The sequence below is a fragment of the Pieris brassicae genome, chromosome 4, assembly GCF_905147105.1.
Source record: "Pieris brassicae chromosome 4, ilPieBrab1.1, whole genome shotgun sequence".
NCBI classification, from domain to species: Eukaryota; Metazoa; Arthropoda; class Insecta; order Lepidoptera; family Pieridae; genus Pieris; species Pieris brassicae.
This window is the reverse complement of record NC_059668.1, coordinates 17,353,586-17,376,132: the sequence shown is the minus strand read 5'-3', so window position 1 is coordinate 17,376,132 and position 22,547 is coordinate 17,353,586. Positions and strand designations below refer to the sequence as shown.

General features: G+C 32.1%; 1 protein-coding gene across 1 annotated transcript; it reads right to left on the bottom strand.

The window, feature by feature from the left end:
• Positions 1 to 3,259: 3,259 nt before the first annotated feature.
• On the bottom strand, positions 3,260 to 22,309 carry LOC123708390 (5-hydroxytryptamine receptor 2A-like). The gene is made up of 7 exons (XM_045659065.1): positions 22,024 to 22,309; positions 16,392 to 16,494; positions 14,316 to 14,445; positions 13,153 to 13,351; positions 11,744 to 11,867; positions 5,140 to 5,244; positions 3,260 to 4,617 (listed from the first exon to the last, which is right to left on the bottom strand). Exons 1-7 carry the CDS (start codon positions 22,307 to 22,309, stop codon positions 3,726 to 3,728), a joined length of 1,839 nt encoding a protein of 612 aa, XP_045515021.1. The 3' UTR covers positions 3,260 to 3,725.
• Between the last annotated feature and the right edge of the window lie 238 nt (positions 22,310 to 22,547).

The following is a 22,547-nucleotide window of genomic DNA, read 5'->3' as shown; positions in this document are numbered from 1 at the left end:
GCTATTAGCGTTTAACCCTCGATCCAGCTCATCCATTAGATCATAAGAGAGATTTTGTAACTTGCTCATGTATCTGCCTAATAGTAAAATAGAAGGTTTATAAAAATATTTAAAGTTGATATTATATAAAAAATAAAATATTAATGTAGCAACCCTATTCTTAAAGCCGTTGCTAATAAAAACCTATTCTTTCATGACAATAGTGATGAGCCCTACATTTCAATTAATAATTCATTGAGACTGATTGGTGTAGCTGTGCTTTAATTAGCATTTCAAAAATACCTACTTGTGATATCTAATTAATTGAAGCAATAATTAGTATCTATATTTTTAAAACAAAAAATCTTAATTCACTTAATGTAGCAATTCTCGGAGGAGACAGGTTTAAGCTTTCCTGCATTGAACGTCGAGGAAGAATACAAAATGCCATCCGTTCCATCTTGACGTTGCATTACATACACACAGATCATTTTAGACACTTTCTGTTGCACTCCACCTGTTTGTGGAACCAACTGCCAGTACACGTAGCTACTATCTTATCGTATCGTATCTCCAAACGACTTAGGCGCCTTCGCGACCTTATATATTATTTTATGTGTAACTATAGGTCTTCCTTCTTGATATTGATGTTGATGTGAGTATACATAATTACTTATATGATGAAATAAATTTTGATTTAATTATCTATTGGTGGTTTAGGCAACATGTATCCTATTTCATCATACCTGTTGCTGACAATGTGAGACAAATCTTTCTTTTTAATTTATTTTTTATTACTTAAGATCTCATGTGGAACATGTTGTTATAGCTGCAGCTCCTTACAAACGTTGTATAAATAAATAAAAACTTGGCGATTAAAAAGAGTGGCGTAGAGTTTCTTGCCAGTTCTTCTCTTCAGTTCTACGCCCTTGATTTGAGAACTCGCAGTAAATGTAAAATTAGAAGCATTTAATTTTTATTTTTTTGACGTTCATAAGTGTACATTGTGTTATCTATATGAATAAATGATTTTTTACTTTGAGTTTGTATATATCTTGTATACAGGAAGGCCTTGTACAGTTCTTGCCTTCGATTATACCGTACACGATAGTACTCACATATGTCATACTCAAGGTTGTGTATGGGCGCATAAATCCGTATTAATTAAAATAGAACTTATTTTGAATGCTTTACAGCTGTCAAGCATTCGAGTCTCAGATAATTACGTAATTTAACCAGCACTCCATCACGTCAGTTTCATTACCGAATCGGAAAATTGATGTCTCTATTTCTGATGTCGCTATCATTATTATATATACTTCTATCTATCTTCGTCATAAATAGACGAAATGATAACATTAATCGTATCGCGTGTCAAATGGCTGTTTGCATACAAGTTTTGCAATTCTTTTTCATGCGTAGTTCAATACGATACTTTTGATTTAGTTTGAATTATTCTAGGTTGTTAAAAATGCATAGGAAGTTTAATAATAAGTGCTTGCCTGGTATTAAGTTGAATTTAAAACTATGCAAGGATTATAAAAAAATAAATAATTGAATATTTTTTTACGTTAGTATAAATTTCAAAAGCTGTGTTGGCTAAAACAAAGGCTTTAAAATAAAGTGCTTATTCATTTTATATTTTGGTTCTATTTAGTTTTTTTGGAAATTTAGAGTGTTCAGTCAAAGGTCAGTTTACTCAATCAAATAAATTAAATATTTTTTTGCTAGCTTTTACATTGTTGTCATTCAACTGTTCTAGGAACAAATTGCAGTTATTGTTGCTTCACGTAAATAAAATAAAAACTGTAGGTAAATGCCAATCATACTTTGTGTCATTATCTATTTTGCTTAACATTAATCTAATATATAAAAATCTTTTGTCACGGTGTTTGTAAAACTCCCTCGAAATGGCTCAACCGCTTTTCGTGAAATTTTGTGAGAAAATCGGTTAGTTCTGCGAATCGGACGACATTTATCCCCCTAAATGTTAAGAGCGGTCCACCCCTATAATTTTATAATAATTAAATATAATTTTAGATAATTCCATTGGTGCAAAGACCCGATTCGAACGTAACTTTGCCCTTTTCAACTTTCCTTGACATGGATACATTCACATAGATACCCGCAAAGGAGCGACGGTTGGGCAGTGCGACCCCAGAGAATTAGGATTCCGATTTGGAATTATAGGTTGGAAAAAAATATCTCACGAGACAATATAGATTACTTTGAATTTCTATTGTGTTAGCGGTAGTTGATTCACTATAATTTACTTCACTGATTTTACGTGAACTGTATAAATTCAAACTTGTACAAAGGAATAGCCCGAGCTCATGTGTCACAACCTCTTTTGTAATCACAACTTCCCTACTCCGACTCGACCATCCCACTTCGTCGAGTCAATTCGTAACATTTCGTAAACAACCGAACGAGTCAAATGAATAACTATTGCACATGCGCACTTATAGCAAGATTCTTAAGAATATGTTTCATAAAAATGTTTAGAATTTAATTAAATAAATATTAGAAGCTAACAATTGCCTTTCTATATTGAAAGGGCCATGAAGGACCTCGTTGGTAAGAAGCTAAGAAGTTAATTATACTAAAATAAATAAAAAGTTACGATCCAATGCGTTTATTAATACTCAGTATTTTATAATTATTTTTACAATAGTTTTTATAGAATTTTGCGTGACATTTACACTATTATATAAAATTTACTACTTTATTATATTAAAATATTCTGTTCTACATTAAACTGTAGGTACACGTTTATATTAGGAAAATCTATTTATATGCCTCGCTCTTGTTTATATCGGATATATTTATACCTAAAGATCCCTCGTACAAAATTCTCATTTCTTGAGACAAGATGTTTTCAGATAGTATACAGGATTTTTAATTCGACATTTATTTGATTAAAATATACTTAAATTAATAAAATACGTATTTTCAGAATAAGACAAATATCGCGTTACAACAAAGGAATCATTTAACAGATATACACTTCTAAGTAATATTACTAACTATAATTACATATTCATAATTCATCGCGACTCATTAATGTGACTAGAATAATACAGTTTTCAGTTTTGTAACAATAATGCTAATTAATAGTGAATTAATTTACATAACAATAAGGTATTGTTTCATTTTATAGATAATACAATGACATACGCTGAAAGATTTTTCTTTTTAGATATATTATTAAATCAGGTAATGGAAATGACACATTACCAGTTTTTATACAACACAACTAACGGTTTAATAATTTCTTTTACCCAACAAAGAAAAATTCATAGCTTTAGTGTAGTATGCTAAATATATATAATAAAATTGTTCTAGTTACTGCGTTGGAATTTTCTTTTAAGTGGCTAGTTTGCACAACACAACACGGTACCTTGAAATGTATACCTCAAAGCTGTTTATATACTCTTGGGTAGCAACAAGAAGTCTGCTTTTACACTACTGTATAAAACTATTTTGTGTATTGATAAGCTTCATTTATAATAATAAATTAACACCAAATAAATTACAGTACAAAAACTGAATTGTAACTCAAAACAATATCTTAAAGAGTACGACTAGAAAAAAATGTGTTTTCCTTAAAACTACGTACTAATTTTACCTAAAAGCGTTTTTACTTAAAGCTCTGTTCATACAAATTGAGATCTTACGTTTCTATTTACTGAGAGCGCTCCAAGCCCTGGATCAGAGGATGGTCGGATACGCTCCCAGGGTGCTGGCTATCTTTTTTTACAGTACTGACACAAAAGCACTTTTTTGAAGGCCTGTCTAAACACCTTATTAAAAATTGTGTAGAAAATAGGATTCACCATAGATGAGGCATAACCCAACCAAAGTACACAATCGAATACCCATATTGGTATTCTCTTTTCACATTCTGGACATACTGCTGGTACCATATTCAGAATGAAAAATGGCGCCCATAGCACAACAAATGTAAAAAAAACTACTCCAAGAACTTTAGTTGCTTTCTGTTCTAGGCGCAGTATTCTCCCATGTCGAGATGAATTTCGTGATATGACACTGGAATTTCTTGAATGATGTGTCCTGGGCGCTTGTCTTTGTAGTGTAGGTGTTGACCCTTGCGGACGACAATTGATAGATCTTTGGTTTCGAATAGTTCTTACCGGCGTGGATAAAGCTGTCCTAGCGCCAAAGCTTGAACCACGTCGAAATCTTCTGGCCTCTTCCCAGGTCACTATAGAAGATGCACCTCTACTTGGGCGTCTAAAAAAGTTGGGAGAATCTTCAGAGTTTTGAGTTCCGTTCCTAGGATAACCGTTACATCCATTGATATCCCCACCAGGAACTATTATAACTTCTGTTGTCCGCCGAGGGGGAGTTGAGTCTGAGCCAAAATATGGGCAAGTGCAAGGTGGAGGCAGAAGTAGACCATCTTCAGAACTTCGTGATTTTGCTGTTAATGTGACTGGAGCTAGAAGACCATCATTGCTTTCATCGTCAGAAGCACTTCTGGCGCGGTGTAGTGGTGTGTTAGGGTCACATGTAGATGACGGTCGTCTTTTGTCTAGTAACATAGATGACGGTGAACTGGATGACACGCTTAACGAGCCTGGTGTAAGCATACCGCCTTTATCGGATATATTGGTTCTGTGAAAGATATATGACGGATTACTACTCTAAATCTGGCAAACATACAAAACCTTATTAGGGCATTTAATTGTTAGTAGGGTATTTCTTTAACGTAGGATGTGTCCCATGAAACGAATTTCCTTGTTTTGAATTTGGCTCCTTTAGCGCTTTGCTTTTTTTTTTGCTTTAAATATATGCAAAGCGCTTAGTTTAATATTTCTAGTCTTACGAAAAGGTTCTTTTTCATGCTTGAATATCTGATACACTTATAAGCCATGTGTGGGTTTTATTAACCAAGACATACTCAGCATATTAATGTCCATTAAGTCTTTTTTATAATCTTTTTTGATTAAATCTACATGTCTTCTAAACTTTTATATATTGAAAAAATTAATCACATTCCTTTGAGCAAAACGATCTTGACTAACTTAATTGAACAGAACTACTTGCTTCATAATACCCAATTCTCACATGCAATTAAAACTTATTGACTCGCTAAGTATGCCTTAATATGTGAAGCAAACATTAAGTGCTATATACCCTTTGGATGTCTTAGCTGCAGCAGAAGCTTCCAAGCCGCGCGACAGACGCAACATCTCTGCCCCAAAATGATGCAGTGCGCTCATTGCTGACGGAGCAGGCTCACTGTGCAACAAGTATACAACACAACACATTGACAAGTAAAAAGCAACTCAATATTCTGACAATACATGTGACAGAGGATTATGATACGTCAGTTGTAGTTTCTGACGTATTACTTGACGGTAACGTCAGGAAGTACACCGGCGTGAGAGCTATAGTTCGGTAACAGTTTAAAAAGCCCTTACTAATGTTTTTCAACTGAATCTCAATATATATTACTGAATCTCTTGCACTTTAAAAGCACTATAATTTTTTGTGAATATGGTACGGCTAAAAGAAAAAAGTGTTCGAGTTTCTTTTTCAAGCATGATCATGCTAGACTGAACATGTATTAATTTGTCTCAAAAACTAATATAACTAAGTTTTAAACAGGCAAAAGCATATTTTCTTTTAAGCCGTTATGATTTAGGTCTAGATTTAAACTCAACGAACTAAAATAAGCAAAACTTTTGAACCAATAGTTCAAACAATATCATATTTATATAACAATTTTAAAATAGTTTTAACTATATCTACTCAATATAGTTAAAAAATATTTAAAACTCTACAAATAGCACACTAATATTAAGTTAAGCTTCAGGATTTATTACGTCAATCGCAACATGCAACTACTGTAATGAACTTGTAACATTTTTAGGAAGAAAGACACTTAACATTTGTTAAAAAAATAAATAATAAAAAAGTGAAACGTCATTATCGGCGTTGTAAAAAAATTAACCGTCACATTTTTCCGTTACTCGCCATCTTTTTCTTATCCCTACCCCGGTTGATTCGAAGCCATTAATAAAAAAAAATATAATATCGATAACAACGATAGTAATAATTCTATTACAATTAATGAAATTCTATATAAATAATGAAATTCTATAATAAATGTAATAAGGTAAAATGAAATAATTGTATTATTTTGCATTCGTGTCTATGATAATAAAAGCCTTTTGTTAAACTTTATCTTATTTAACTTTATTTAACCAATTTATGTAAAGATACATATAGTAGATAATTTTCGTAAAATAAGCTCATAAAGAAGTTTCACTTCTTACGTGTGTACACAAGTACACACACACACGTTTGTTATTATTTGGTTTGACTCTTTTTTTTTCTTCAAAAAAAACGGTCACTTAAGGAAATTTACGGTCTTAGCTTGAATAAATGAAATTTAAATGTCTAACTTTGTCTGTATACTTATACAGTGGTACAAACAAGAATAACCTAAGAATAAGCAAAATGTCTACTAATAAACCCGGAATAACCTAAACCTGGTAAAACGTCGGTGTAACTGTTATACTAGCGTTATCCTAGCCGCCACCCTAGATTAAGTCTTACATAACCTGAATTATGACTGACGGATGTTTAATTAAAGCCGTTTAAACAATGTTTTGAGAGGTAATAAGTTCATGGTAAATTACATGGAGACTCTGGCTATGCTTACACTCTGATTTTTTTTAAACCAGTACTAAATCCGACTACTCATAAAGAAGAAGCATACAATTATGCCCACATTAGAACTCGCAATAAGGTAGAGAGATGTTTTCACGTATGGAACAACCGATCAGGGGATTCAGAATATCAACAGAACCAAGATGTTTATAAAATCATTGGCAGTCTTGCACAATATAGCCATTGAATTGAAAAAGGAACCTATCTCTGATGATGGTGATTAGACTCTGCCTCCACCACCAACAGCACCCTAATCTCAAAACACAGCGTGTTCTCTTGCTGCATGGAGCAGCAGTGAGGGCCATATTTATAAAAGAAACTTTTAAGTTTGATAGATTTTTAACAATTGAGTATGAAGTAAAACATTTTTAATATGTTGCTCTGTTTATTTTTGATACAGTTTTATTACATTATTCTATTGATTTTAAAGTGATTACTAAAGTCTTCACTAGAATGCCTGTCTGTAATTTTAAATTTATATTATATTAGTGTTCTTTTTGAAGGTGCTGATTTTCCAGAGCTTGAAAACTATGCATATCTGCATATAAGGCTTCCCCGAAACTAAAACTATATTTACTTGCTTTCTGTAACAAATGAGAGAACATCCATTTAAGCTCTGTTCATGCACAACTAAAAAACAATTATATGTTTTTAATAAACAATGTAGTTTTTGAGATACAGGTACTTGTTAAAATAAACGACTTCTCTATTATTTCGCTCCAAGCCTTAATTTTCTCCTCTTTTATGTTCGTACTTAAAACTTTGTTTTCAATTATGGACCGATAATTATTATTTACCGGATGGTAATGATGGTTTATGGACCGACAATTATGGGTCGTAATATATTTCTAAAAAGCTGCTGTAATCGAACACAAGAAACAAATTAAAATTCAACAAAAGCAACATTCATCTTTCAGTTTTACTCGACATTCACAATTCTACATACCTTTCCTTCTTTTTTCCAATTAATCCAGCGTTCTATTTTATTATTAGGCATTTTAAAATATTTTAAAACTGGTTATTATAATTAAAATAAACAATTCAAAAAAATCTAAATCTTTGATTTTGATCCCAGATTCGAAAAGAAACGTCAAACTGACAGAAATACGGTTATCAGAGACAAATTTCTGTTTTTTTCTTAAGTTTATCAATGAAATGAGACGTTGCCGTCTTGTGCCTAAACGTTGTAAAGACTTCATAAGTAAGGAATTATGATCTCCTTTTTCTTAGCTTATTGTAAGTTTAACTATTCCTAGTATAAGGTTGTAATAAGTAAGTTTTTATTTGTTCCACTGATAATCGTGTCAATCAATACACGTTCAGTGAGCTTTGGCTATTTTTTTGAATGAATTCTTTAAAAACACGTTAAATGAAGACTATAAGATTTTTCTACTTTTTTAAATAAAATAATAAACTCATGCAAAAACCTACTAACGAGTGTAAGCTCCTTTCTCCATACAAGACAATAAAAAAAATGCGAGATTTCAGTTCACGCGTATAAATGTACACGATAATATACAAGTCAGACAATTGGAACTCTCATATTCTTCTATGCGTGGAATAATCTTAATTATTCTTCTCAGTCGCTGAATACGTTTACTGAAAATCACGCGAAAAGACTTATTAATGCATATTACGCGTTTTTAGAAATTATTTTTAAGGACTAAATGTTTGCTACTTAAACACTGAAGAGTTGAAATTACTTTCCGAGATTACTTTTATTTAACGTTGTTTTTGAATTTATAAATTAACACTAGAAAAACCGTAACCTCAAGTTACACACACAAGTTACATATGCATATATTTATTTTGTTTATACATTTTCCTATCGTTTTCGTTTTTACCATTTTATCATCGAACTTCACTGTTGTAAATGTAAGTTGGTAGTAGATAATAATGTTCTAAATATATGCTAAGTTCTATTAAAATTACTAAAACTTTATTCTATTATATTTAACCACCTCTAACAATGTGACTCATTAGTGTCTAGCTATCAAACAACATTTGAAATATGTGTTTCACAGCTGTTATAAATATTAATAAATATTTTATAGTATATATAAATATTTCAAGAAATATTTTAATTAGTTATATATTTATTCACACATCGTTGCATTAAAAAACACAAATAATACAAGACATACAAATTACAAGGGTTGCAACTGGCGGCCTTATCGCTAACAAGCGATCTCTTCCAGGCAACCCTAGTAAGAGAAAAGCTAAAAAAAGAAAAATGATGAGTAAAGTGCAAAAAGTGCATAACCAAACGTAATATAAAAAAATAGAACCATAACCTAAATTACTTAATACAAAAAAAAATTGTTAAAAGTTATCCGTGTATTTTAGCAAATTTTACGCCTCATTATATTCAGTAAATTTATAAAATGAATCGATTAATGCCAAATTCTATTTGGAAGTTTTTGAATTTGTTGCCTTAATACAGGAGACTCGGCTGGGATTTTCTATATTTTATGTGCATATACACGCAGTCTAGTTAGTTCGCAGAATACTGCGAACGTTATTTGTATGTCTTCACGTTATTGCCGTAATAACTCGAAGACACACATAAAAGAAACCTGGCTATGATTGTTTGAACAAAATAATTTAAGAAAGGCTACACCGAGCAAAACTATTATTTATTAGTTCAATGACGACTGTTTTTACAAATATCTTTTATATTATTAAAACAAAACTTGTAATGACATTCCTTAAATAAAATGATAATGTTAAATTGTGTGTGTGTCTCTTAAAAAACAAAAACACTAGATACTAAAAATCAGCGCAGGATAATTGTCTATTTACTCTAACAGGTTATTATATTTTTTTTCGGAATTGAGTTTTTTCGGCCGTAGGTAGGTAGTTCGAGAGTTCAACTGGGACTTGGACTTCTCAACCAATTTCTTGCCATTACTAATGTAAGATATTATAGATACACGTTAGGGAATCCATCAAGCAACGGAAAGTTGCGTCCCTGGGCCATGTGTTGCGCCATTATTACTACTACATCAAACGGCGTGACGGTAGAAGGAAAAATCATGGAGTGTGATGCTCTGACCAATAAGGGAGTTGACGGATTTGGTGCAGCAGAGTTCTGCATCTGATGCAGAACTCTACCTGGTACAAGCTCCACGAGACTGACTGCCAACCTTCTATAATGGAGTAGCACCAAAGTAGAAAAACAAGGAAAATATTCTACTCAGAGCAAATTATATCATTAATATGTTTTATTACTGAAACAGGCAGTTTTTTATACTCACCAATTAAAATTGTTTTACTCAACTTAAGTACTGAGTAATAAACGAAACGGTAATACGTTTACAAAAAGCTTCAATGCATTTCTCTTTGCGAGTATATTTTTCTATTTAATGTACCTTTGGTAACGATGCATATTATATTAGTGAATTCAATTTAGTTTTAAGTTATTTATACACAAAATTTGTAACAAACTTTTCCAATGCTTTCATATCGTGGTTTGTTTTTAGAAAATGTTCAATTGTGCCTTCGGAACCTAGCTCTGAAATATTCTTTAGGGAAATTAATGTTCAAGATTTTTTCCTTTACAATACAGTTTCGTTTGTTTCAATGAAAATGATTTCGGGAGACAAATGAATCGTGGTTGACTTCTATCAATAATAAATTAGACTCACCGACAAATATTATTCTTACAAAGTTTATAAGGAAGGTTGTTACCGGTTAAGGTTGTTAACAAAAACGCATTTACTGTACTGTATTTTTATTACATGTACTGTACTCATTCAGCATCCTCTGCTTTAGTTCTTAAGATTTATTTATATAACACCAATGCGCCGAATATTTACAATAATATTACATACCAAACAATACATATGCCTTCATACAGAAACAAACAACTTCAAAAAGTTCAATGGGCAACTAAAAATGTCTGTTAATTTATGAAATTCGGAGTACTTATTTCAATGCATTGCATGTCATGTCTTTTCAAAAGGTTAGTTTTAGCTGAGGGTACAAACGGGTAGTAACGGCGGTCGATCTCGAATCAGGCAACTATCATCTGCCCAAAATCATTAACCATTACAGAAAAACGCAAAAGTTCAAGATTGCTACTCTAAGTAATACCGGAATATGCATGGTTTGTCTCTGAATAACCACTAATAAAATCTACATACTTGCGGTCTCTCAAGTACAAGGCCCAAATCGCAACAGTTTTGGCCTACATCCGGCTTCTGGAAGCATAGCTAAGAGTACATTATAATCAACCAAAAAGTTACGACACGATTCAAAAAATTATTTGTACTTAACGATCCATAGACCGATTTATAAAAAAATCGTATTTTATAATACTACAACATTAGCATTATGAATAATGTAAAACGTAACATGAACCATGACGGTCACATTCACGCTCCATCTCTCTTTAAACTGAGCTTCAATTATAATATATAATTCACAATTGTAAAAATATTTCACATATTCTGGGTGCATGCAACTACTCTGACTATTTTATTACAGTACTGATCCAAGTATAACGTCGTATTACTAAGAAGATTTAAAATAAAGTACTCAGAATTGTGAGTATTTTAATATTTTTATAGTAGTAGTAATATTTTTATACACACAAAAGCGGAACTGTAAATTAAAGCCTTGTGACGGTGGTAAAATATCTTGTTTGCGGTTATCAAAGACATAATCCATTTAAATTCAAAAAGGTGCGAGTTTTTTAATGACTGGACAACTGGACTGGATTAACTTATTCGTTACTTACTTCATTTTTATATGAATATTTAAATAAAAATAATTATATAATAATAAGATAATTTATAATTTTAATACGTTAAGTTAAGCTAAATGTAATCAATCAGTCAATTAAAATAAATATACTAACGTAAGTAAAATTAAAATATTTTTAAATTAAAGTAGTTTAATAATACTTTATAGATGTATGATTTTTATATAATGTTACCTAGGAATGAGGGCGAAAGGTAAAGGTACTCTAATTAAATAGCCACGCAGGTGCATATAAGGACATACATTCTAAAAGACAAGCGATAATTACGGACATGCGAATATCATGATAAAGACATACCTCGAATCCTGAATCCACAGATCTCTAGTGTCAATCGGTGGTAATTCAGTCTCAGTTGAAGCTGCTGAATGTTGTGGAGTCCCGCTTCTAGGACTTAGAAACCTTTTCCAAGTACAGCGGCGTTCTGTGTAAACAACGTTATACCATATTAAGAAAGTTCTGTCAATCGGTGGTAATTCAGTCTCAGTTGAAGCTGCTGAATGTTGTGGAGTCCCGCTTCTAGGACTTAGAAACCTTTTCCAAGTACAGCGGCGTTCTGTGTAAACAACGTTATACCATATTAAGAAAGTTGAAGAGCAAAATCTCGAATACGGGTTTGATGTCTATAGCGCACAGTATCTAGAAGCAAACAATTTTTATGTTTACGAAGTGCTCATATAATCGTATAAAAGCTAGGTTAAGAAACGCTTACATAAAAGGGTCACCAAATATTTTTTAAACAGATTACACTTTTAGCTTAGCTGTTAGGTTGGGATTATCATACGCGTAAGTATTTCACCTCAAACCCTCTTAAGGAAGATGAAATAATTCTTCAACCGATTTGATCAAGTATATAATGAATCTCGCGATTCATCAAAGCTATTACCGTAATTATATATAAAGTAACGTGTATTACTTATATACTTAAATTTCAATAAATTGCTCAGTAGCATTTAATTACATTAGATTATAATTTTCGATATAGATATACTTTATATTTTTGTTGTTGTAATGTTTTTCCTAAATAAAATACTGTATTATGATTATTTAATTTCAATATTGGTGTAAATATTTTTAAAGTTACGTCAGTCACATTAATAAATAAACAATAAAGTTCTCCAATATAGCGATGGAATCGAAAAATGTGTTTTGTATTGAAAATCAACAATGATCTACGGACAATAGTGGATACAAAACGTTTGATCTAAATTCGCAGCGGATAGGAATTTGATTATAACTAGAATTTGATCTGTTGTCCAGCTAAGGAAAATTATCGAGAAGAGAAAGGAATAACACTTATACGTTTAATAGATTTAGCTATACGTAGAAAAAATGTATCTAGTTATTTGTAAAATTATATTAAGTTATAAATTTGATTGTGGCAACAAAGTTAATTTTTCGTCGTTATTTCAGAATTTACCTGACTAAGCACGACTTGCGGAAATGTTTTTAAAACTGTAACGTCATCCATTTTGTTGGCAGATGCCAATTAATATTATTTTTTTAGTTTCCTTTTAAGGCTTCTATATTAATTATTCTTATTTTTAAGTCATGAACCCGTGGAATAGATATTATGACATATTCTAAAAAAATGTTACAAATAAAAAACAACAAAGTCGAAGTAACTTACAATTGAAATAAACTAATATCATCGTAAAAAATGGTTAAAAGTTTAAAAAAGCAAAAAGGTTTTTATATAAAACTAATACCGATCGGAACCCCACCAAGCCAGCCTGCTGCCCATCCTTGCCCGAGGCCTTTCCGTTGCCTTGCAAGAAGTTGCACAGTCAGGGCATATGTAAGCAGCATCACGCCCAGAGGAATGTAAAATGATATAACGGATCCAATCGCTTTGTAAAGGGGATCCGGAATTTGACACGAACCACCAATTAGCACTGATTCTTCATTCTGAAACAATATTTTTTTTAAATACTGCAATACTAACTAATCATATAATGTAATATTGATGAAAAACTCTTGTTGTATGAAAATTAATGTCCAAATATTTATATAAATATAACTATAACCACGTGGCAGTTACTGTCGAGAAAGATCTAGGGAGCTCTCGAAATTTAAAACTCAAAGACATCGCACAACTGACAGATGACACATTGACATTGACAAATACATACAATGTAAGATAGAGCAATGTTGGTGATAACAAAATTAATGACATCACGTTCCTTCATTAATTACATTATTGTAATTTAATTTGTAATTTACATTATTTAACGATATTATTGTAATTTTGGATAAGTCAATAAAATATTCTATAGATTTTGAATAAACTATTCATTTGGTTATAGTCAAATAGTTTGAATAAAAAAAATCCATTTTATATAATTGAGTTTCGAGTTTGCTTTACAAAATATCTATACCTGCGTTTTAGTCGTAGTGCCATGTCTTTATCTTTCATTGATTAAAGAATCCAACTAAAAATATTTTTTTTACCTCGAACCAATAGTTTCTAAGATTAGAGCATTCAAATATAAAACTCTTTATCTTAATAAAGCAAATTCCCTTGATAAGTAATGGATTTAAATAATTATGTTATGCGTGATTTAATATCAAACTGTCACCCACAAGTGACAATTAGACCGAGTGTTAGATGCGTACATATAAATAAATTCCATTGATTGAAGTATCAAAATGCACACGCATTGTCATAAATAGTGACAATGTCAATCATGACAGTTGATGTCAATATTTCTGATCTGTGGCCGAGCTTTGACGAAATTTATACATCTGTCTTATCTACGATACAATGCCATATATTTAATACCTTTCATTATTATTTGGTAATGTTTTTCATTTTTTAAGGCCCTTAAATATTTAGGCATTACATAATCGCGGTTCTGTTACCTTTACATACCTTAGAATACATCAAACTGAGAGGGAGACTCATGGCGGTAGATAAAATCCAAACGAACATAATCTTGATTGTCACTCTCTTCCTCGTCTTGTTTCGACCGAATCTCATCGGATACCTCAAAGAAAGATATCTGTGAACAAAAATATTTTTTTTTATTTATTTCCTATTTTTACAGTAACTTAATACTGATACAATAGAAAACTAAACTAAAAACATAACAAGTAAATTTTAAAATCTAAACCTTTATATAACTAATTATGAATAATGCAATTCTTGTGAATTCAGCCAGCGTGCAAATAAAAACAACTGTCTCACAAGCAATACTATTTAGGATGCGCAAGACACGCGTAAATGCTGCTTCTCTGAGTAAGATCGTACGCCCCGGAGGCACTGCCAGCAATTGCGATCGCTTACCACGCCGAGAGTGGATATTTGGCACACGCAGCCCCAGTCTCTCTAACATTTCCGCATTATATATTGCACCTCTAAGGACCTTAAAAAATATAGTGTGATAGTAAGGTCCCTCCTTACCTCTAACTTGTTTTATCCCACCATACCCAAGACAACCTCATGTAAATGTGTCTCGGAAATTTATTTTGATGTGCTCCACCATCAGAGAATATTTATTTTCTTGTGGGGCCCAAATCATAGAGTTACATTCCAAGTGGCTCCTAAGAAGTGCATTCTACAATGCCATTACCGATTTTATATTAGAAAATCTTTGGCGCAAAATAAACCCTAAACTCCTATAATTTTAGTCTCTAATATAAAATAAAAATTTAAGCGAGTGACTAAATTTTTAAACCTAAACCTACATATTTTTATTTTTATATATTTTCTAGCTAATTTCCTGACTCTTTTGTAGTCGAAGGTATTAAATTACTTACGTATATGTACGACCCAGGTAAATGGTATTGGCAACCCGGATGATTAGCACTACTACCTATTTCTTTCAACGACTGATTCTAGAATATTTACAGCAAATTCCAGAACAATGCCTTGCAATCTGTTGTTGAACATTCTTTCTTTTAAGTTCGTTTCTATTGATTTTATTCCCATAGGTTGTACAGTTTTACAGTGAAATACTAAATAAGACTGAGAAAAGATTTATTGCATAACAACTTTTCATACCAAAGTTTCCTTTCATTTTATCGCCACATAAGTAAAAAGTTTTATATTAATTACGCTTTTACCCTCTAATTTATTCAATGATTTCTACCAAAGATTATCTTACATATGCATATTATAGAAGGTGTTCATCTACTTATAGTTTCAATAATAATTTCAAATTCATCAGTAAAAGGAGTAAAAAGTACTTCACTGATTACCCCATTAAGGTCCGGAATGTAAGAAGATTTCTCGCGAGATTACTTCGCTCTAGTTTCGTATTTTACTAAATCAATATTTTATAAAATTAAAACAAATTTATGTTTCGAAAAAATGTGTATTATACTAGTATTTTTAATGCCATCTAATGAAGACTGAGCATCCTACATATCCATGCACTTAAAATTATATTTATAGTGACAGTGTTATTGATAGATACGCTAGCGACATTCAGGCCTGAGCTGGTGCATTCAGCTCCAATTATGTAATAATGAATAAGGAATTACATACGTACGGTTAAGGTGAAAATAGTAAGAAAAACATAACTTTGTATCGAAAAATCGACATTATCAGACACAGAGAATTGTCACACAGTTATTTAAAAGAAACAATAAATGAACAGCTACAAAAACCGATGCCCAGGTCTATAAGAGGTTGAAGCTCCATCTACTCCTCCTCCTACTCTCCATACAAGCATTTATCTTGCATATAAATAGTCATATAATTTGCATATAATCTTTAATATTCTATTCTATACGAAATAAAGCCTGTCAGCGTTCAATTATCTATTTTCACATTACAACATAGTCGATAATATTCGTCACTTAATATGGAATAAGCAAATATACTCTACTTTGAATAGATGAAATTTTAATTGCCTATTTCGTTTTGAATATTTTAGGTCATTTATATTAAAGGCAACTGGAAATCTATTTCTATTTATTCTATTCTGATATCTGTGACACCCACCTGTCGACGCTTATAGTGCACAAATGCATGATGGAGGCTGTACACAACAACACGTCGAGGCACACCCATACCAGGCAGTACACCGCTGGCAACGGGAAGTAACCTGTAAGGAACACTACATTAATCTATAATTATGATATATTTGTATTTATGAATAAGCCTATAAACTCAAAAAATACTAAAACGATTATTCACTGCCGAAACAGTTTAAAATTATTTAATTTATAAACAAAATTACTCTAATTACGTTTTTCTACCCTTTACTCTTTCGTCTCGTTCTTTCAAAGTGTGTTTACGCTATAATGAAAAGAGATAACATATTATTGTTAAAACGGTACAACTAATGATAAATATGAACATTTTGAATGTTGTAGAACTATACTTATAAATAAGTATGAATTCAACATATTTTATTCTTATTTAATACAACATTAGTATCAAAGAGAATGATCTTTTGACTTTATCAAATTAATAACACATTAGTTGATTATTCCCGTTATTTATAAACAAACAATAATATTAAAAATACTAAATAGGAGTTAATATAAAACATTGACTAAAATAAGCAAAGTAATAACATCGTAACCATGGACAACAAGTCAACGATTATTAAGGCCAAATAAGAATATTATTTATTTCGTATCTTTCTATAAAATAAATAGATATTTATTCACACTTTATTGCACATATAAGAACATATATTGCTGAAAAAAAAAGATGTATGGCTTAGTGAGCGATCATATAAATTCTAAGCGATTTCTGCCAAGAAAGCCGACAAGAAAATAACCATAAGGAAATTGTGCTTATATTGTATTGAATAGAGTAAATTGTTTTTAATAAAGGAACATACTTTTTGTTAAGGCTTCACGGCATTTACTGTCGCGTTATATATGAAGTTGTTCGATAATTGAATGATTTGAATTAATTATGGCCAATTTCGCGAAACACCTGACGTCATACTAATTTGCAAACCAAACGTAAGCTTAGGTAGAAATACGAATATTTAATGTCTATCACCCCTTTTTACGTTTATTCAGAAAAGGTCATAACGGTACTTTAAAATATAACTATATTATTTTATGCGGTCGTGGTTGAAAATATTTATGGTAATAAGAAAAAAATGACTTATTACACCACTGAATAACTGCTTCTGCATAATACAGCAATAAACAAATCTCCATATAATTGGTTCGTTTTTCTGAAATTTACTTTAGCTTTATAGCTGAGATTATTCTCTACTAGTCTTTTTATTTTTTTTCTATTCTTATCATTATTAAATTTTGACCGACTTAAGCAATTTGTTGTTAAATATTGTGATACAGATTTTCTCGCGTGTAAGATGCGGGCACCAACTTTTAACATATGAGCGCACTATAACAAATCACATACTGTTTCAAAATATAATTATTTTTATTCGAATACAATTAACGTAATGGCATATTATATCTAAAGTCGCTATTAATAAAAGATTACACCGCAACTTTGGCACGTTATAAACGACATTGTTCAGGGAAACAAACTTGTTCGTCTAACCGCCTCGGCTAAATACGGACATTTATAAATTGCCATCACTTTGTTACTAGACATTCAGCTATTTCCATGTAAGCCCCGTTTTATTAACCAAATTGACTTAAGTAAAATATTTTCCTCTTTCATATAGTAATATGTTTGTTATAAAAGCTATACCTAGTCTCACCATAAATACTCAGTCTTACAAAGAAAAAAAATTATATTGCAATTAACATTTATTACAATTACAGTGTGTTAGTTTAATACAAAAATATAAAACAATTTAAAATATAATAAGCTTATTCGAAGTGGTCTCCATTTGCTGCAATACAGTCCTTAAAACTTTGGTTCCAGTTATCAATAGAAGCACGCACTCTTTTAATGGAAACATTCTTTAATGCCAATCGTACAGATTGTTTTAGGCCTCCAAATTATTATAGCGTCAAGAGTAAGCCGTATTCTCTAAAACTGACCATAAATCACAATCCAGCTGATGAAAATCGGGACTCGGGGATCGAAACGTTCGTTTCCAACCAAGTCTTGCTGGAAGGACCATTCTTGGTTATTGAGCATGGTGTTGTTAAGAGGCTTCACTACCTTCTCAAGAATGGTATCTTGATACACTTGTGCCGATGTTTTGAAACCTTTTTCACAAAAATGGCTTAGTCATATCGTCATAGCTAACACCACCAAACTATCACTGAAGTTGGATAGTGCCCACGTTGCACACTGTCGACTAATTGAGAAGGTTTGATACGGTCACTTTTTTTGTTAAAATGTTGCACAATTGTAAAAAAATCTCATCCGTAAACCTCGTAAAGTTGTTTCGATTTTACCACCCTATTCTTTTTTTTAATTATCAGGTAAGGAATGACCAGTACATCTCTTATAGGCTACAAGTCCTAATATACGCGGCTTTTAATATACGCGACATGGTTCTAGTCGTTTCTTCATCTTCCGAGATAAAATCTTTTGCTTTCGGACAGGATTTCTTCGAATTCTTTCTCTTACTGCTTTGACCACCCTTTTCGTACGAACACTACGTGGACGGCCAGATGTTTTTTTGTCACAAACAGAGGTCTCGTTATACCTATTAGTAGCCGGGTACAGAAATATTTACTAATACCAAGCGTATGGAAAGTTTTAAAAATTGTATTTGGCTCCATACCTACTTTGTGTAATGCAATCACAGCGATTTGGTTCTCTTTACCACCCCCATTTATTTTATTACCGCAAAATATTCTACAATCATATAAAAATGACAGATTCCAAATTCAAATGTAATATTTTGTTTATTTTGAATTGTAACAATTTTTATGGTACCATCGCACATTATGAAATTTGACCTCAATCAGATTTTTTTTCTTATAGATTAGATGTTTGTATCAGTTTATAAAATATAATTTGCTAATTGAATGAGGTTTCAAAGAAAAAAAAACAACATTAAACATTAAATTCTATTTCTGAGCTTCACGATATCGATATAAACCGAATATATTAAAATATACTCTTTGTACAGGTATATTTTAATATAATTTAGAGTTTTTTTTAAGGTCAAAGTTCAAACCATGCACCGAAGAGTGGCAATCTGTTTTTTTCAGGTCTGTTTTTATACAGAACTGGACAGACATTTGGCGGCAATCCCCCCTGATGTTAAGTGAGATGCGGCCTATTTGCCGCCGCTTGATTAGATCGATGTTATACTCTTGAGGAATGGGACATGGAGTTCCACTGCTTCTTTGTACTCATGTGAACCATTATTATTATGGAACTTAAGGATGCCGACAACGAAGGGGAGAAACTCCAGCATCCTTCTAGACAAGCGAAGATTAAAAGAGGAGGACGGAATCAAGTTCATCAATCGGAAAATTCTCCGGAAACCATTTATAGAAGACTAAACGCCAGGCAACTGAATCGCGATGGCCAAAACTTAAGAGTTTAGATTCAACAAGTGAACTATCGCCTCTCAATTATTAAGCACGGCTCTCAATAGCAACCAAGATCCCCCAGATCCCGTTTGACAGCACCGGCACAGATATGATTTCAGTACTCCACCCTCGAACTGACTTGAGATTTATAAAGATTTCGAAGTTGCGCGGGCGTAAAAACCCGTCAGTCTTATACCAAAATACAAAATTTAATGCTTTAGACTGAATGAAACTCCCAAAGTTAAGATCGCCGATAAGTGTAACGAAAAGCAACTGGATACAGTATACACTACCCCGGAATTTAATACCATTCCTTTTATAACTCATTAGATAGGACTGGGTTCGCCCCAATCTACTGATATAAGAAAGAAAGTATTAACCTTATTGTTTATACACAATAAAACATCTATTCACGTTTCAATTATACTTGATAGAAATATGTATGACTTTTTTGGAAACATCAAACACAACGCAAACCTATAGGTAAGCAACCCAAAAACGCACTTTATTAAATACAATTTAGATATTGTTTTCATACAACACAAGGTAGTTTAAATTTAAAATAGAATTTGTGCGTAAGCCTCTGGCTCTAATTGTTAAGTGAAATACCTTGCACAGCCCTAATAGAAGGTTATTAATTTAAAGCAACGCTCGGTTTGAAACTGACAACAGTGGCTTCTAAGGGTGGTTCAATGACGTCAGCATTCGAGGACAAAGCCCACCATTATAATTATATTAAGGTGTGAGATGTGCCTTTCTGATGTATTTTGGTTTAAAATAAATCAATTTTTGAGCAATAATGTGCTTTGTTATCTTTTCTTACATAAACGCGCTTTGTATAAATTGCATTATATCTAAAGACCACTGAAGTATTTCTGCACCAATTCGACTTAGGTCCTTCAAGAAAAGAGCGGAATTCTTAAAAGTCCAGAAACTCACTCGCGAGCCCTCACGGCATTGAGTGGGTCTGTAAATGTGAGCCTCTCTTAGTTATATAAAAAAAAAAAGTTAAAACTGTGGTGGTGGTGGTCTCGTCGTACGTCTCAATGCTCGTGGCATTCGTTGAGGAAATAATAAGTTAATATAAGCAACGATTTCAGTTACCTTCAGTAGAATTGCGTAAAATAAGGGGAGAGGCCTGACAGTATCCTATCTATTAAGCCCATTATTTAATATATATAATTATTTTATATTGTGACTGTTATTGTTGTCTTGTGGTGTAACTATGCAACAAACTAATTTTAAACATCTTTCTATGCAAACCGCCGGGCTGCCTGTAAGCACTGCGCACTTAGATAAAAACTTTTTCCTGGCAAAACAAACTTTAAGAGAAAGCTCAGCTTTGATGTGACCGACTCTGAATAAAATGGTTACATAAATGAACTAATTAAAAGTTAATTAGAAGAATTCTGTTTAACTGGCTAATTTACTAATTAAACTTCAGGAAATGAATGAAATAAAAATGTAAAGGAAAAAACACAGGACCACTATGTTTTTAGAAATATTTAATATATTACAATGGTCATCCACTATATATATATTAATAATATGAGAAAATATTTAAACTTTATATAATTATATCACCATGAGATCAATAATATTAACAATAATTAATTTTAGAAAACATTAACTACTTACTTATCTACGTCGTTGAATATCTTTTTGTTCAAAAAAAATAGTGGGTCTGGGCCTCAGATTTATGTATCTGTATCGTTTTTTCATTTGTTTTTTGAACAGCTTTCTATGCCTGATACATACATGCCTATGACTATTTGGGACTAAGAAATGCCAGTGTCTTCGACATATTTTCCTTCACCGTACATGCCACTCGCTCGTTAAATATGCACATAGAAAGTCTATTGGTGCAGAGCCGAGGTTCGATACCACGCTCAGGAATGAAATTCGAACGCTGTATCCACTAGGCCAACACTCTTCTAATTTAGCCTCTGCTAGAGTGAAATTCAAAAAATTCTTAAAAGAAAAGTGGCATAAAGAATTTATTTATAGTACAGTATATATTATATTTACTTATTTTCGTCAATTGATAAATAACTAAGTATATAAAAACTATGAAACCTACAATTCGTAGAAATGCTATTTTAAGATAGTATTGTATCGTACGATATCTGTAAAAAATAGATTTCGAGACAAATTAAAGCAATTGTTCTTTAATTTAATCCTAAGCAATCACGTACCTCTCACAAGCGTCAATATCCCAACCGGCATAACTAACACCGCGACAAGGAGATCTGTGATCGCCAATGACATCAGGAAATAGTTCGTCACATTCTGCAGCCGCCTCTCCAAGTATATCGCTAAGCACACCAAAACATTGCCAGCAGCTGTACACACAACCAGCACTAATGCGATAAGGGCCCACCAATTATTCGCATCAACCTCACTGATCGTTCCATTACCAAAACTATAGTTACTTAATATCCAAGTTACATCATCGGCAGAAGTATCGTACGTCTCGTTCATTGTGTGAAACTCGTTTTCAATTTCATCTTGTGTAAGTGATTCATCTTATTTCGTAAATGTGGTATATTGTGTTCGGTGGGTCCATTTCGATGTTCATACTCGCATCTTCGTTTCATTTATCATCTGAAAGAAAATTGATTATATTTATTTTGTGTAATTCTGAATTTAGGTTGGCGCACCGGTGTATTTCACACCAGGATCGTGTTATCGGTTTTCTGCTTTGCGTCGAAACACAATT

What these genes read in the sequence shown, in the direction of transcription:
- LOC123708390 (XM_045659065.1), bottom strand. Translation starts at nt 22,309, where the DNA reads ATGAACGAGACGTACGATACTTCTGCCGATGATGTAACTTGGATATTA. An exon ending in TGCACTATAAGCGTCGACAG is followed by an intron (nt 14,446 to 16,391) that starts GTGGGTGTCACA and finishes TTTTGTTCACAG; the next exon opens with ATATCTTTCTTTGAGGTATC. An exon ending in TCAGTTTGATGTATTCTAAG is followed by an intron (nt 13,352 to 14,315) that starts GTATGTAAAGGT and finishes ATATTGTTTCAG; the next exon opens with AATGAAGAATCAGTGCTAAT.